This window comes from Chamaea fasciata, unplaced genomic scaffold (assembly GCF_029207755.1).
Source record: "Chamaea fasciata isolate MVZ Bird 193981 ecotype frontalis unplaced genomic scaffold, bChaFas1.0.hap1 SCAF_1, whole genome shotgun sequence".
NCBI classification, from domain to species: Eukaryota; Metazoa; Chordata; class Aves; order Passeriformes; family Sylviidae; genus Chamaea; species Chamaea fasciata.
In genome coordinates this window covers 278,000-294,468 of record NW_027094086.1, presented here as the reverse complement: position 1 = coordinate 294,468, position 16,469 = coordinate 278,000, and the positions used below count along the sequence as shown (strand labels likewise).

The 16,469-nt window shown below is 58.8% G+C and overlaps 3 protein-coding genes across 3 annotated transcripts; 1 reads left to right on the top strand and 2 right to left on the bottom strand.

The window, feature by feature from the left end:
• Window positions 1-2,562: 2,562 nt before the first annotated feature.
• LOC136300899 (erythroblast NAD(P)(+)--arginine ADP-ribosyltransferase-like) lies at window positions 2,563-4,692 on the top strand. The gene is made up of 2 exons (XM_066203615.1): window positions 2,563-3,666; window positions 4,368-4,692. The coding sequence occupies exons 1-2, from the start codon at window positions 2,748-2,750 to the stop codon at window positions 4,451-4,453; spliced, it is 1,005 nt and encodes a 334-aa protein (XP_066059712.1). The 5' UTR covers window positions 2,563-2,747; the 3' UTR covers window positions 4,454-4,692.
• Window positions 4,693-6,284: 1,592 nt separating this feature from the next.
• CCDC166 (coiled-coil domain containing 166) lies at window positions 6,285-8,025 on the bottom strand. Its single transcript, XM_066203601.1, has 2 exons — window positions 7,964-8,025; window positions 6,285-7,186 (listed from the first exon to the last, which is right to left on the bottom strand). The coding sequence occupies exon 2, from the start codon at window positions 7,162-7,164 to the stop codon at window positions 6,286-6,288; it is 879 nt and encodes a 292-aa protein (XP_066059698.1). The 5' UTR covers window positions 7,165-7,186; window positions 7,964-8,025; the 3' UTR covers window position 6,285.
• A 1,604-nt stretch (window positions 8,026-9,629) lies between these two features.
• Window positions 9,630-15,920, bottom strand: LOC136300601 (NAD(P)(+)--arginine ADP-ribosyltransferase 2-like). The gene is given in 5 exon segments (XM_066203105.1): window positions 9,630-9,704; window positions 11,051-11,450; window positions 11,452-11,600; window positions 12,201-12,447; window positions 15,766-15,920. Coding segments are annotated over 5 exon segments (1,026 nt in total).
• Between the last annotated feature and the right edge of the window lie 549 nt (window positions 15,921-16,469).

Below are 16,469 nucleotides of genomic sequence, written 5' to 3'. Positions count from 1 at the left end.
CCCTCCAGGAGCTCCAGGAGCTGCAGGTTCTTCCTGTCCTGCTCCAGGTGCCCAGATCTGGACACAGCACTGGGCAGAGCTGGACACAGCACTGGGCAGAGATGGACACGGCACTGGGCAGAGCTGGATGCGGCACTAGGCAGAGATGAACACAGCACTGGGCAGAGATGGACACAGCAGTGGGCAGAGATGAACACAGCACAGGGCAGAGCTGGACACGGCACTGGGCAGAGATGGACACAGCAGTGGGCAGAGCTGGACGCGGCACTGGGCAGAGCTGGACGCGGCACTGGGCAGAGATGGACACAGCACTGGGCAGAGATGGACACGGCACTGGGCAGAGATGGACACGGCACTGGGCAGAGATGGACACAGCACAGGGCAGAGATGGACACGGCACTGGGCAGAGATGGACACAGCAGTGGGCAGAGCTGGACGCGGCACTGGGCAGAGCTGGACGCGGCACTGGGCAGAGATGGACACGGCACTGGGCAGAGATGGACACGGCACTGGGCAGAGATGGACACAGCACAGGGCAGAGATGGACACAGCACAGGGCAGAGATGGACACAGCACAGGGCAGAGCTGGACGCGGCACTGGGCAGAGCTGGACGCAGCACTGGGCAGAGATGAACACAGCACTGGGCAGAGATGGACACGGCACTGGGCAGAGATGGACACAGCACTGGGCAGAGATGGACACGGCACTGGGCAGAGATGGACACAGCACTGGGCAGAGATGGACACGGCACTGGGCAGAGATGGACGCGGCACTGGGCAGAGCTGGATGCGGCACTGGGCAGAGCTGGACACGGCACTGGGCAGAGATGGACACGGCACTGGGCAGAGATGGACACGGCACTGGGCAGAGATGGACACGGCACTGGGCAGAGCTGGACGCGGCACTGGGCAGAGATGGACGCGGCACTGGGCAGAGATGGACGCGGCACTGGGCAGAGCTGGATGCGGCACTGGGCAGAGCTGGAAGCGGCACTGGGCAGAGCTGGACGCGGCACTGGGCAGAGATGGACACGGCACTGGGCAGAGCTGGACACGGCACTGGGCAGAGATGGACACGGCACTGGGCAGAGCTGGATGCGGCACTGGGCAGAGCTGGAAGCGGCACTGGGCAGAGATGGACGCGGCACTGGGCAGAGATGGACACGGCACTGGGCAGAGCTGGACGCGGCACTGGGCAGAGATGGACACGGCACTGGGCAGAGATGGACGCGGCACTGGGCAGAGCTGGACGCGGCACTGGGCAGAGATGGACACGGCACTGGGCAGAGATGGACACGGCACTGGGCAGAGCTGGACGCGGCACTGGGCAGAGATGGACACGGCACTCCTAATGTGCCTCACTGGGCAGGGCAGAGGGGCACCATCACTCCCTGCCCTCCTGGCCCCGCTCTTCCCAATGCCCCCTGGATAGGGATCCAAGTGCAAGGTGCAGCCGAGAGTTTGGGATAAAAGGAGGATGCATCCTCTGAAACCGGGAGAGAGAAACCCCACGGGGGTCAGGCTGTGGCAACTCTGTCCCTTTGTTCAAATAAAATATCAAAACTGCAGTGTGGACACTTGGCTTTCCATAATGTGGCTTTTCCCCACACCGTGCAGGGTCGAGCTGAAAGCCTGACTCCAAGAATGATAAAAGGATGTAAAAGTATTTACACGGGACTATAAAAGCGGCTCGAACCAGTGGAGAAAGAGTTAACAGAAACTCATGTGGAGGTTCCCAAAATTCTCAGACAGAAAGGCTCAGCGCCGGCAGGAAGTGACAGTTTGAGCTGAGGTCCTCTGAGATATTGGGGCACCCAGTGAAGGCGGCGCCTCAGATCCCGCTTTAGGAACTCTCCAGGACAAGAAGAGGATTTCCAGGGAGAGCCGGACCCAAGAAAATTATTTCCAGGAGGTGCTGGGTTTGTGTCAGCTAAGAAGCTCATTTTAATGCATCTGTGTAGCTAGGATGGACAGATTCCGTGTGGCAAAGTCTCCTCCGACCTGCAGGACCAGGAGAGATCTGTGGTGAGCCCGAGCTGATCAAGAATTCCGGCTTTGTGATCCCTCCAGTTGTGTCTGGGAGTTCACTGCGGCCCATTTCGGTATCAGGGGCTGGGGGGACACTGGGGACACTTGGGGGGGGGACAGGGTGCAGTGGGATTGGGATTGGGGCAATGGGGGACACCGGGGGTACCCTGGGGGAGAATGTGACATGGGATTGGAATCCTGGGGGACAGTGGGGGGCACTGGGGACAGGGGACTGGGGTTCATGGGGCTCTGGGGGGCAGCAGGGGGGGCCTGGGAGTGTGACTGGGGCCATGGGAGGGCTGGGGGACACTGCAGGGGACAGGGGGTGATCCCCGGGTTTGGATTGGGGTCCTGGGGTGTATCATTTCCAACAACCCCAAAGGGGACACCGGACTGGGATTGGCATTGGGGGCTGGGCGTGGGCCAAGAGGGACACTGGGGGGCTCAGGGAGTGACCCCAGGATTTGGGTTGGGGTTCTGGGGGGGCTGAGGGAACACCGGGGGAATGACACAGGACTGTGGGTGTGGCACTGGGGTCCCTGGTGGGACTGGAGGACACTGGGGCATCCAGGAGTGACCCCAGGATTTGGGATCAGGGTCCCAGGATGTGTCCAGGGGTGTTCTGACCAGGGCTGCCCCCACGTCTCCCCAGGCTGACGCCACCCTCCTTCCCCAGTCCCGGATGGAGGGACCTTCCCTGTGTCCCCTGGTGTTCCCCCATGTCCCCTCAGTGTCCCATCAGTGTCCTGCCGTGTTCCTCAGTCTTTCTCCTGTGTCCCCCACTGTCCCCTCAGTGTCCCAGCATCCCCAGTGTCCCACACTGGTCTTGGTGGCCTCCCCCCTCTCTGGACCCGCTGGTTCACACCGTGGCACTGCTGGCAATGACCGTGGCCACCTCGGCCACCACGGTGGTGCCCCTGGACATGGCCCTGGACTCCTTCGATGACCAGTACCGGGGCTGCCGACACGCCATGACCGAGCTGTTGCCGGCCCTCAACCACTTTGAGTTCCAGAAGAACCCTCTGTTCGCCCGGGTCTGGGTGAAGGCCGCGGACGAGTGGTGGAGGCGGGGGCCCCCTGTGACCCCTCTGTCCCCAGCCCAGGCCACGGCCATCATGACCTACACAATGAAGGACATGTACAAGGAGTTCAACGACGCCGTGCGCAGGGCCGGGCGCTCCCGCCGGGAATACCGGGACAACTTCCACTTCAAGGTGCTGCATTTCCTGCTGACCGACGCGCTGACCACGCTGAGGGACACGCAGGGACCCCGGTGTCACCACGTGTTCCGAGGGGTGCGCGGGGTCCGGTTCCAGGCCCGGCCTGGCGACACCGTCCGGTTCGGTCGATTCGCGTCGACGTCGCTGCGTAAAGAGATCGCTCAGCAATTTGGGACAGACACGGTGTTCCAGGTGCAGACCTGTCAGGGCGTGGACATCCGGGAATTCTCCTCCAATCCTGGTGAGGAGGAGGTGCTGATCCCGCCCTTTGAGACCTTCAAGATCACCAGTGTCACCCAGGAAGGGGACAGGGCACAGATCCAGCTCCGCTCTGCCGGGACCTTCAGCAAATACAGCTGCGAGTGGCTGCGACGTGACACCGTGGGCATCACCTGGAGGACAGGGACACCCACTGCGGGTATGGGGACACCCGTGATGAGGCACAGGGGACAATGACACCCACAGGTGATGGGGGACATGGACAGAGACAGCAGTGACAGGGCACAGCGATGGGGAGGGGTCCCACATCTGGGAGGGGAGAGGGACACACCTGCCAGGGGAGGTCAGGGACAGGGATGGGGAAAGGGACAGAGACAGGGCGACTCCCCTGTGCTCTCTGTCCCTGCCCTCTGCTGACCATCTCTGTGGGGACCAGCCCTGTATGCTCCACATGGGTGGGCTGAGACCACCCTGAGACCCCTGAACTCCTGGAACCCCCCTGACACCCCTCATGGCACCCCATGACTCCCCTGAGCCCCTGGAGCCCCTAAAGCCCACTATGACCCCCCTGAAACCCCTTGCTCCCTGGATGTCCCCACTGCCCCCCCAAAACCCAATCATCCCTAAAGCCCCCACGGCCCCCCTGGACACCAATCCCTCCCCGCACACCCGGCCACTGGTCACCCCTAACCCGCCCCCACCCATGGCTCCCATGGCTCCTGAAACTCCTGTCACTCTGAGCGACCCCCTCGCTCCCCCCATGGCCCTGCTGACCCCCCGATCCCCACCCCCCATGGTCCTCCATCCCACCTGAACCCCCCTCATTGCCCCCCGTACCCCTGTAGCCCCCTGAGCCCTCGTCACCCCCATGGACCCCTCACCGCCCTTGTTTCCCCACAGGTGGGAGCATCCCCAGGGCCCCCTCCCACCTCCGAGGGCTCCTCCTGGCCACCACAGCCCTGGCAGTGGCCACCAGGACTGTCTGAGCAAAGAGGCAACGAAGGTCACCGTGGTCCCCATGATCACCAAGGCCACCAGGACCCCCAGAGAAATGAGGTCACCAAGGCAGTGTCCACTATGGCCACAATGAGGCCACTGTTGCCACCACTGGCACTATTGCGGCCACCATGGCCACCAAGACCCCTTGCGTGACAAGGCCACTGCAGCATTGGTGACCACTGTGGCCACAAAGGCCATTGTGCAAAGCCACTCTAATGAATTATTCTTTCAAAACAATTTCATTAAAGAATTTTATTGAAGCGATTCTATCTAATGATTCTATCAAAACAGCCTGGGGGGACCAGGGACAGTCAGCAAGGGTTGGGGACAAGGACACACAGTGCCAGGGATACCCATGGCCCAGAGGGGACAGTGACACTCACTGTGGGTGGGAGACAGGACACGCAGCCCTGGGGACAAGGACAGGGACAGCCATTGCTGGGCACAGGGGATGGCGACAACCAGTGCCAGGTGAGGGGGACAGGGACATCCAGTGCTGGGGACACCCACTGGGGTTGGGGAGACAAGGCCACCCATGGCTGGGCACAGGGGACAGGGACCTCGCTACGGCCCCTCTGACCCCCACACCCTCAGGGCTCCCCTGTCACCTCTGTCCCTTCCCCCATGGTCCCCCTGACCCCCTCTCTTTGTGTCCCCAGGTGGGAGCCTCCCCAGGAACTCCCCCCACCTCAGGGGGCTTCTCCTGGCCACCGTGGCCATGGCAGTGATCACCGGAACCCTCTGAGCCACGAGGCCACCAAGGTCACTGTGGTCTCAGAGGCCACTGTGGCCACCATGACCACAAAGGCCACCAGGACCTGCAGAGAAATGAGGCCACCAAGACTACCGAGGCCTCTATGGCCACTATGGTCACTTTGGCCACTGTGACCCCTCTGGGCATTGGAATCACCATGGTCACCATGGTCACCATGGCCACTGTAACTACTGAGGCCACTACGGTCACCGTGGTTACTGAGGTGACCAAGGTCACCATGGCCACCACAGCCACTGTGGCCACCATGGTCGCTGTAACAAGGAGACCATCCTGGGGAAGCCCCTCCAAGAGCTGCCCAGGTGGGAGTGGCACAAAGCCAGCAGGACCAGCCAGGGCAGGGCTGGAGCTGCCAGGACAGCCCAGGACAGCACGGCCAGCAGAGATTGGTCAGCGCCTGGGGCCAGTTGGGCACTTCCCAACAGAGGGATTTGGGAGTGCCAATGTCACGGCCACCTCCTAAAGCTCCTTGGCTGCCTCGCCTGATGTGTCAAAAAAATTCCTACTTACTTGCCTGGTATGGAAAGTAATTCCTGCTTTCTTGCCTGGTGCATAAAACGTTTATCAGAAATTTGATCCTTGCTGCCCTGGCCTATCAAAAGTTTACCAAAATTTACTGCTGGCTCGTCTGATGTATCCGCTAAAGCTCTTCTAACTCCTTTCCTGCAGGGTGCCTCATTCCCTAAAATAAAGCAGTTCCTGGGCATGTGCTGCCCCCGCTGCAGTTCCGGGTGCCACCAGCAGGCGGCAGCACGAGCCCCGCCCCATGCCGGCCCCGGGGCTCCGCAATGGTTCGGGATGGAGCCGCCTTAAAGCCCGTCCGGTGCCAGCCCTGCCATGGGCAGGGGCATCTTCCCCGGCCCGGGCTGCTCCAGGACCCCCAGCCTGGCCTTGAACCCTTCCAGGGACAGGGCAGCCACCCCTCCCCGAGACAGCAGGAGAACATCGATATGGATCTAGTCGATAAATGCATTTTATGGATCCCTGCGACAAGAGCTCAAAGCCCTCCGTGCTTCCAGTGCCGGAAGGATTTTGTTGCTGCCGTGTTTAGTCCCCCCAGGTGACGGACAGGTGTTCCGGGGCCAGCGGCCCGCCCTGGCGGGTGAGCAGGGCCGGCGGCCGGGCAGGTGTGAGCCGCGCTGCGCCCTGGGCGCCCTGGTTCTCCCGGAGCAGCTGCTCCTGCTGATCCTGCAGCCGGGTTTTGGCGTCCCTGAGCAGCTGGCAGTGCTGGAGGCGGCCGAGCAGCTCCTGGCGCAGGAGCCTGTTCTCCGCCCTCACCTCTTCCACGTGCTGGATCAGAGCCCGGAGCGCCACCTCGTCGGCTCCCCAGGTGAGCTCCCGCATCCTGTGCTGGAATTGCCGCTCGCACTCGGCCTTGTCCTGCCGGAACGCGCTCCCGATGCCGTGGCTTTGCTCAGCGCAGCCAAGCCTGGTGACGCGCAGTTCCTTCTCCAGCGCCTTCACCTTCTGCTCCGCCCGCACCTTCTGCTCCTTGCAGGGCTCCAGCTGCTCCAGCTGCGCGTCCAGGAGCGAGGCCGAGGCCTCCGTGTCCTGCAGGGCGCTCCTCGCCTCCTGCTCCTTGCCGGTGTACCGCGGGATCAGCCGCTCCCTCTGCGCCTGGATTTGGGCCAGGTCCTGGCGGTTCTGCTCGTTCAGGGTGATGACCATGGCCGGGGGCTCCTGGCTGAGCTTTGCCCCGCAGGACAGGTAAGACTGCCTCTGCTCCTCAGTGTCCCGGCCTTCCTTTTCCAGGCGTTTGTTTCCCTGCAGGAGCTGCTCGGCTCTTCCCAGGTACGTGTCCAGGTGTTGTGTGAGGGTCCTGCGTTCCTCCTGCAGGTACAGTGTCCTCTCCTGGACAGGGTCTTCCGTGTCACTGGTTTCCTCGGGTGCCTCTCCATCCTTGCCCTTCCTTGTTTTGGATGCCATATCCCAACCAAACTCTGAAAAACTGGAACAGGAGGAAGAAAGACCAGCTCAGAGTGAACGTTTCTGTCCCAGTCCTGCCCTTGTGTTTCCAGCCGGTTCCTCCAGCAGCTCAAACGTTTGACCCAGAACTCTTCGGGGTGGAAGCGCAGGTGCTGTACCTGGATTTGCATTTCCCATCCTGAATTGCCTCAGGAGAAAACCGAAAATGCACATTTTTAAAGATTTCTCCTTTTTTTGCCATACAATTTTGGGATATTCCTGCAGTTTGGAGGAAAAAGTGCAAGTCCACCCTGTTCCTCCCTCACTGACTCTGGTGTTTGAAGAGGCAGATGCATCCTAAACCAGTATCTCCTGTCCAAACCCATATCTCACATCCCAATTTCAGGAGATTCTCTTTTAAAAAAGTATTTATCAGCATTAATTTAATGAGATTCAGGTTTTTAAAGACTTTTTAAGCATTAATTTCAGGATTGGCTGCATTTCTGAACTATTTATTCCAGTGCAGAATGCTGGAATTCAGGATTTAGAGCTGGAGTCTGACAAGTCCGCTGGTTTGAGTGAATATTTGTTACTAAAAATTCTCATTTCCTAATACAACTTATGTCAATTCTTATGGGGAAAAAGCAATATTCTAGGAGATGGGTGAAAACCAGAATTAATCCACCAAAATCCCAGTACAGGCTGCACCGGTGCTGGAATTTTGGGGGCTTGGTGCGGGGGATGTGTGAGGGTCAGAGAATTCCCGTGGGAAAAGGACAAAGTTGGAATTGTGCAAGATTCCGTGTTCTAAGGCACTGACCTTCCCTGCTCTCAGGTTTTCCCTGGTTCCTCCCAGCGCTCCCGGTTTGCCGCTGGCCAGCCGGGTCCTGGAGATCCGGGAGTGTTTGGAGCTGCTTCCATGGCGACGGGGGTGAGGTCACAGGGGGAGGGAGCAGTGACAAACAGCACAGAAATCCACAGGGGGGTCTGATCCCCAAGGAAGCTCCACAGCAGGATCCCATCCCTGGGAGGGAAGCTCTGCCACCAGCAGCCCCAGATCCTTTCCCAGGATTTCCAGCTGCTCTGTCCCGAGCCTGGAGCCTTCCAGGGGGTTGTGGTGACCCCGGGTGTGCTGACCTCGCAGCACTGACCTCGGCCCGTGGATCCCATCCCACCAGTCCACCCTGGATCCCCTCGGGGGGATCCAGTCTAAGTTTGGTCTGGGATCCCATCCCACCAGTCCACCCTGGATCCCCTCGGGGGGATCCAGTCTAAGTTTGGTCTGGGATCCCATCCCACCAGTCCACCCTGGATCCCCTCGGGGGGATCCAGTCTAAGTTTGGTCTGGGATCCCATCCCACCAGTCCACCCTGGATCCCCTCGGGGGGATCCAGTCTAAGTTTGGTCGGGGATCCCATCCCACCAATCCAGCCTGGCCAGATCCCCCTCGGGGGATCCAGTCTAAGTTTGGTCGGGGATCCCATCCCACCAGTCCAGCCTGGCCAGACCCCCTCGGGGGGATCCAGTCTGAGTTTGGTCTGGGCCCGTAGCTGATGGAAGGAGGCTGTGCAGCTCCTGAGGGTGACTGCTTCCCAAACCTTCAGCTTTTCCTGGGATGCCAGCTCCCAGGGCAGCAGGCTGCGTTGGATTTAGCAGACTTTATGGAATTTATGGATCTGGAACAGTTAATGGTTATTTTAGCATCTCTTGAAAACCTTGGGAAGTGGATGTGTGGAAGGATGGATGTTGAAATAAAAAGAAGCTGTTCCCACTTTCACAGAGATGGTGGCAAAAATCTGCAGGAATCAAGAGGAGTTTTGTTGTAACACGAGGTGGAAAACTGGGAAATAAAGCTAAGAAAGGTAGGAAAAAACAAAAGGGTGGAAGAAGCAGGCAAAATAGGCAAAAAGCTGAAATGGATTTCTTATTCCATATTATCATGGGATCCTAGGATGGTGCTGGGCTGGAGGGACTTTAAAGCTCATCTTGTTCTACTCCGTGTCCCAGGCTGCTCCAAGCCCCATCCAGCCTGGCCTTGGACACTCCCAGGGATCCAGGGGCAGCCACAGCTTCTCTGGGCACCCTGTGGGAAGGATTTCTTCCCAATATCCCAACTAACCCTGCCCAGTGGGAGTGGGAAACCGTTCCCCCTTGAGCTGTCACTCCAGGCCAAAGTCACCAGAGCGGGATCAGATGGAGAAAAATGAAAAGGGAATTCATGGATTGAGTAAGAGCCAGTTTAATAACTGAAAAGTACGGGAAGGGAGGAAAAAAAACCAAAATGAGAGGAAAATCCTCCGTCCCCTCCACCCCAGGAAGCTGCACCCTGACACCCCAGCCATGGCTCAGGGTGGGTGTCCACAGGGCTTGTCCAGTGTCCACCCTGTGGGGGCCTCTCTGTGTCCCCTGCCCGTTCTGCCATCCCGGTGACACCGCTGGCTCCGTCCCTGGCTCCTTGTCTTCACCAGGCACGGTGGCCTCATGGCTCAGGGGGGGCCAGTGACAGCTGCCAGCGCTGCCAGCAGGAGTCCAGTGAGGCCTGGGGCTCTCTGGGGACGCCTCTGCCTGAGGAGGCCGGAGAAGGGGGTCAGGAGGAGCTCCCTACTTTGTGCCAAGTGGAATGAAAACCAGAAATCCCTCACCTCGGGGTGCGAAATAGTGCTGGGTCCAGGAAACAAACCCACCATCCCACCCCTTGGATCCCATCCCATCCCATGGATCCTATCCCAACCCATGGATCCCAGGCCATTCCATGGATCCCATCCCATCCCATGGATCCCATCCCATCCCATGGCATCCCATCCCATGGATCCCATTCCATGGATCCCATGCCATCCCATACCATCCTATCCCATGGATCCCATCCCAACCCATGGATCCCATCCCATGCCATCCCAGGGATCCCATCCCATTCCATGGATCCCATCCCATCCCATGGATCCCATGCCAACCCATGCCATTACATCCCATGGATCCTGTCCCATGGATCCCATGCCATGGATCCCATCCCATGCCATCCCAGGGATCCCATGCCATGGATCCTATCCCATCCCATGGATCCCATCCCATCCCATGGATCCCATTCCATTCCATGGATCCTGTGCCATGCCATGCCATGCATCCCATCCCATCCCATGGATGCCATGCCATGCCATGCCATGCCATGCCATGCCATGCCATGCCATGCCATGCCATGCCATGCCATGCCATGCCATGCCATGCCATGCCATGCCATGCCATGCCATGCCATGCCATCCCATGGATGCCATGCCATGCCATCCCATCCCATCCCATGGATGCCATGCCATGCCATCCCATCCCATTCCATGGATGCCATGCCATGCATCCCATCCCATCCCATCCCATGGATGCCATGCCATGCATCCCATCCCATCCCATGGATGCCATGCCATGCCATGCCATGCCATCCCATTCCATCCCATCCCATCCAATCCCATGGATGCCATGCCATCCCATCCCATCCCATCCCATGGATGCCCTGCCATGCATCCCATCCCATCCCATGGATGCCATGCCATCCCATCCCATGGATGCCATGCCATGCCATGCCATGCCATGCCATCCCATTCCATCCCATCCCATCCAATCCCATGGATGCCATGCCATCCCATCCCATCCCATCCCATGGATGCCCTGCCATGCATCCCATCCCATCCCATGGATGCCATGCCATCCCATCCCACGGATGCCATGCCATGCCATGCCATCCTCTCCCGTGCCATGCCGTGCCAGCCCAGGACAGCAGCGGGAGCTGAGCACTGCCACACACCCAAAGCTCTGCCGCCCCCATCACCTTCCCCAGCACCGACCCTCCTGTCCCAGCAGAGCTGGCGCCCTCGTGCCCCCGCAGCCACCCCACTGCAGCGTCCGTCCCCGCCCCAGGGACGTCACCTCGCAACCAGGCGCAGTTGGAATTGCTGCGCACGCCGTGGGAGCGGCGGTGGGTGTAGGTCTCCTTCCCTCGGTGGGTGATACTGGTGACCCTGAAGGTCTCAAAGGGTGGCATGAGGACCTCCTCCTCCTCGGGGTAGCTGGAGAAGTGCCGGCTGTCGGCCCCGTAGCAGGTGTCCACCTCGAAGACGGTGCCGGTGCCGTGGGACACGCTGACGTTCCTCAGCAGGGAGGTGGAGGCGAAGCGGACGATCCGGCCGAGGCCGGCGAAGAAGAGGATGGTGATGCCCTGGGACACGTGCAGGCAGCGGGGCTGGTCCTCCAGGACCTCGGTCGGCAGGAAGTGCAGCACCTTGAAGTGGAAGGAGCGCAGGTATTCCCGCCGGGAGCGCCCGGTTGAACTCGCGGTACAGGCCGTCGTCCGTGGTGTAGGCCAGGAGCGCCATGGGCTGCTCCAGCCGCAGCGGCGGCCCCGGGCAGGGCCGGCTGTCCCACAGGGCCACCGCCTTGCTCCAGGCCTCGGCAAAGTCACCGGCGGGGACAAACTCGGTGTGTGTAATAGAGTCGTTGTATAAATTCGCGTATTAAAGTGGAAAATTGTACATTGTAATTTAAAACCTGGATTCTTGGAGGCATTGCGAGGGCGTCTCCAAAATTCCAAAGTCTTTTTTGGTCTAGCGGTGCCACCACGAAATTTGCAACAGAAGCAGTGGAGATAACATGGAGGTGGCCCATTAATCAAGGGTGGGCTGCATTTTAGCAGCTACTCAAGAACCTGACACCGATCTGGATGGAAAATCTGGCGGATGATTTCATCAAGTGCCCCAAAAGAAGATTCAGCAAATCTTTTGGGACATCTTTCCAATTCCACAGGAAATTCTTTCAAAACCTCACTTGGGGAGAAAAGAACACTGAAACGTTCGTCTGAACATCTGGACATTGCTTCCGGGCAGAAAAACTGTACAAAACCCCTGCTCTGAGACCCAGAATTTGTGGGCAATATCGGAAGGCACCCTTTCTGCTGCCCGCTTGTCCACCCAGCATTCGACCGATGTCATCCCGATTGATCGCGGCGTTTCGAAATTGATTTTTGAAATTGCCAAACAAATCTTCGGATTTTGAACTGGCTCTTGATCGTTTCTAACAGTGCGGTTGAGCGCCGGCAGCGCCCTCATCCCCTTGAAGTGGCAGCGCAGGTGCTGGTCGTCGAAGGAGTTGGGGGCCACGTTCAGCACGATGGTGACGGCGCATTCCCGCCGGCGCAGGTGGATGCCGGTGGCCAAGGTCCCGGCCAGCAGCACCAGCACCGGTGACAGGAGCTCCACAGTGGGCAGAGACTGACCAGGGCCCCCCCGGGGACTCGGGGGATGTGGCTGGTCCCTCTGTGAGGAGCTGAGGAGGCAGGAACGGGGAGAGCGGACAGTCCAGGGAGAGGGGGGCCCCTCTCAGGCCAGGAGCCCCCTGGCCCTGTCCCAGCACTGCCCCGAGCCTGGTCCTGGTCCCATGGGCCCTTGTCCCCCCACACCCAGCACCCCAGCCTGGTCCCCGCAGCTCCACAGCGTCACTCCTGAGACCCCGACCCAAAGCCTTACCTGTGCCCTGTGGTGCCTGAGGGTCTGGGTGCTGCTCTCAGCCCCTCCCTGTGCTCCTGGACAGGGGGCACGTGGTTCCTCCAGCTTTTTATTGCCGGGACGGCTGGGCTTGAATCCAGACACTCTCCCTGCTCCTGGGTGATTTTACTGTCCCCCCAAAGGACTCGGAGAAGCCACCATCCTCCCCAGCCCCAGGAACGGGCAGGAACCCCCGGATAAATCCTCTCAGCCCCCGCCCAGGTGTGGAGGATTGAAATAATTCAGCAGAAGCACAAGCAAAAAAAAAAGGTGGCGTAAGCAAAGAGAAAAAAGTAAGATTTTATTCTCTACTTCCCGTTAGCAGGTGAAGTCCAGCCCCTTCCCAGAAAGCAAGGCTCCAGCACTTGGAGCTGTTTCTCCGGAAGAAAAATACTGTAAATGAAAAATTTCCCCCCCCCGCCTCCTCATTTCCGAACTTTTATATCTGAGAAAAGGCGATGTGGCCTGGGATACCCCTGGGGTGAGCTGTCCTGGCTCTGTCCCCTCCCAGGATCTTGGGACAACACATAAGGGCTGGAATTTTGGGCAGCCAGCAAAGGTGTGGTGCCAGCCATGCTCAGCAGCACCAAAGCTCAGGGCTGTCATGGGCCACCTACCCTGGCCCCACTGTGACCCCAGCACAGGGGGGGCAGCCAGGGGAACAGGAGATCCAGCTCAGTACATAACCCTAACCCTAACCCTAACCTTAACCCTACCCCTGACCCTAATCCAAACCCTGACCCTAACCCTGACCCTAATCTTAACCTTGACCCTAACCCTGACCCTAATCCTAACCCTGACCCTAACCCTGACACTACCCCTGACCCTAATCCTAACCCTGACCCTACCCATGACTATAACCCTAACCCCTAACCCTAACCCTTACCCTGACCCTAACCCTGAACCTAATCCTAACCCTAACCCTAACCCTAACCCTAACCCTAACCCTAACCCTAACCCTTACCCTGACCCTAACCCTGACCCTAACCATGACCCTAACCCTGACCCTAATCCTAACCCTGACCCTAACCCTGACATTACCCCTGACCCTAATCCTAACCCTGACCCTACCCATGACTATAACCCTAACCCCTAACCCTAACCCTTACCCTGACCCTAACCCTGAACCTAATCCTAACCCTGACCCTAACCCTGACCCTAACCCTGACCCTAACCATGACCCTAACCCTAACCCTGACCCTAACCCTGACCCTAAGCCTAACCCTGACCCTAACCCTAACCCCTAACCCTAACCCTGACCCTAACCCTGACCCTAACCCTAACCCTTACCCTAAGCCCAATCCTAACCCTGACCCTAACCATGACCCTAACGCTAAACCCTGACCCTATCCCTGACCCTAACCCTGACCCTAACACTGACCCTAACCCTAACCCTGACCCTGACCCTAACCCTAACCCTAACCCTGACCCAAACCATGACCCTGACCCTAATCCTAACCCTGACCCTAACCCTAACCCTAACCCCTAACCCTGACCCTGACCCTAACCCGGACCCTAACCCTGACCCTAACCCTGACCCTAACCCTGAACCTAATCCTAACCCTGACCCTAACCCTGACCCTGACCCTAACCATGACCCTAACCCTGACCGTAACCCTGACCCTAACCCTGACCCTAATCCTAACCCTAACCCCTAACCCTAACCCTGACCCTTACCCTAAGCCCAATCCTAACCCTGACCCTAATCCTAACCCTAACCCCTAACCCTGACCCTAACCCTAACCCTTACCCTAAGCCCAATCCTAACCCTGACCCTAACCCTTACCCTAAGCCCAACCCTAACCCTGACCCTAATCCTAACCCTGACCCAACACCGGGGCAAGCAAAGGTCCCACTGCAGGGCCCAGGAGGGAGAAACGGAGGGGACAGAGCCCAGCAGGGGCTGGGGCAGGACCTGGGGATCCCCCGGGAGCTCCCCAGGCTCAGCTCAGCAGCAGAATCCCTTGAAGCTCTCAACAGTGATTGATGAACTTGAGTTTAGACTCTGCGGAGCCTAAACAGGATCAGGACAGGCCAGACTGATGGGCCAAGGCCTGAGAGGGGGTTCAGTGAGGGTTCTGGGTCCTGCCCTAGTGCCACCACAGCCCCTGCAGTGACCTGGGCTTAGGACAGAGCAGCTGGGAGGCTGCAAAGGGACCTGGGGGTGCTGGTGACAGTGGCTGAGCAGGGGCCCAGGTGTGCCCAGGTGGGCAAGAGGCCAGTGGCACCTGGCTGGTATCAGACTGTGGCCACAGGCCCTGGCCAGGCCTGTCCTGGGCACTGTTTAGTCCCCTACAATCCTGGGTCAGTTTTGGGGCCATCACAGCTAAGCAGGACATTGAGGGGCTGGAATGTGTGCAGGGAAGTGTCAGCAGTGCTGGGGAGGGTCGTTCGGCCTTTCCAGAGCCCTGTGCAGCGGTTCCTGCGCTCCAGGAGATCCGTGTTCCGTGTTCTCTCCAGGATCCGTGTTCCGTGTTCTCTCCAGGAGATCTGGTGTCCCCTGTGATCTGGCTGAGGTGCCCTTGATCCCCTTGTCCAGAGCACTGACATGCTGCTTTAACCTTGCCTGCTTTTCGGTGTTTGCATTTTGTTCTCCACGCAGCCTCAAGAAGACAATGTACATTTTTAGAATTCATCTTTTTGTTTACGTATTTCTCCTCTGGGAGGAGAAATGTAACTGATGGCGATCTTCACCAACGAGGTCAAAGAGGTGGCAACCTACGTGGCCAATCTTTTGTCTTCTGAAAGAACTGTACGTATAGACGGAGTCAGAAAATGAAAGAACTGTCCTGCTGACCTTCTTGCTGCCTGCTTCATTCTTTCGTGTCCCAAAGCGCGAAACTGAGCCCAGGGAGCCCCACTGGCCCCAGCTGGACGTGGCCCATTCCCCACCACTGCCTGGGCCCAGCCAGGAGCCAGTGAACACCAGTCCAGGCCAGGAGCAGCCAGGTTCTCCAGGAGAACGTTGTGGGAAACGGTGCCAAAGCTTTAGTGCAGTCCAGGCAGACACATCCACAGCCTTTCCCTCGGCCACTGAGGAGGTCACTCAGGCCCAGAGGGAGGTCAGGTTGGTCAGGCAGGAGCTGTCACAGCCCCGAACCGGCTGAGCTTGATGGCCTGGTTGTCCTGCACGTGTAAGGACACTGAGGAGGATGTTCCATGGCCTTCCCAGGCACCAAGGGCTGGCCTGGAGTTCCCTGGATCCTCCTTCTGGCCGTGCTTGTGGATGGGCATCCCACTGGCACCTCCAGTCATCGGGGACCTCTCTGAGCAGTCAGGATGGATGACAAGCAGTGGAGAGCGGCTGGGCAAGCTCTCCCTCCAGACACACGTTGTGTCAAAACCCCCTGAGCCTTTTGCAGAACTGTAATTCTTGTCTTTGTCCCTGCCATGATCTTGCACTTCTGCTGAGGCTTGGGTAGGTCAGCGAAACCATCCTCAAAGCACCACGGGTTTGCTCCATTGTGCTGCCTCTCCATTTACTGGAAACAGGGCTGGGACCACCCTACACCTGCAAGTGCCACGCTTGGACAAACGCTCAGAGCTGGCCTGAAAGTTTAAATTTCGCCTTTCTAATTCCTGATGGCCAGTTCATTGTCTCTCTCACACCACCTGCCACCATGCCCATGTTTTTCTGCTCCCTTGATGATTTCTGACAGGGCACGACACCAGCTGATGCATCGCCCCAGGTAAAGCCCCAGAAATAATAATTAGCATGAAGTCACAGGTTCGTGTTCCGTGCGGCAGGATCGCTCTGTTACAGGATTGCAGTGACAGACACAGCAGGGTATCTCTCTCACAGAC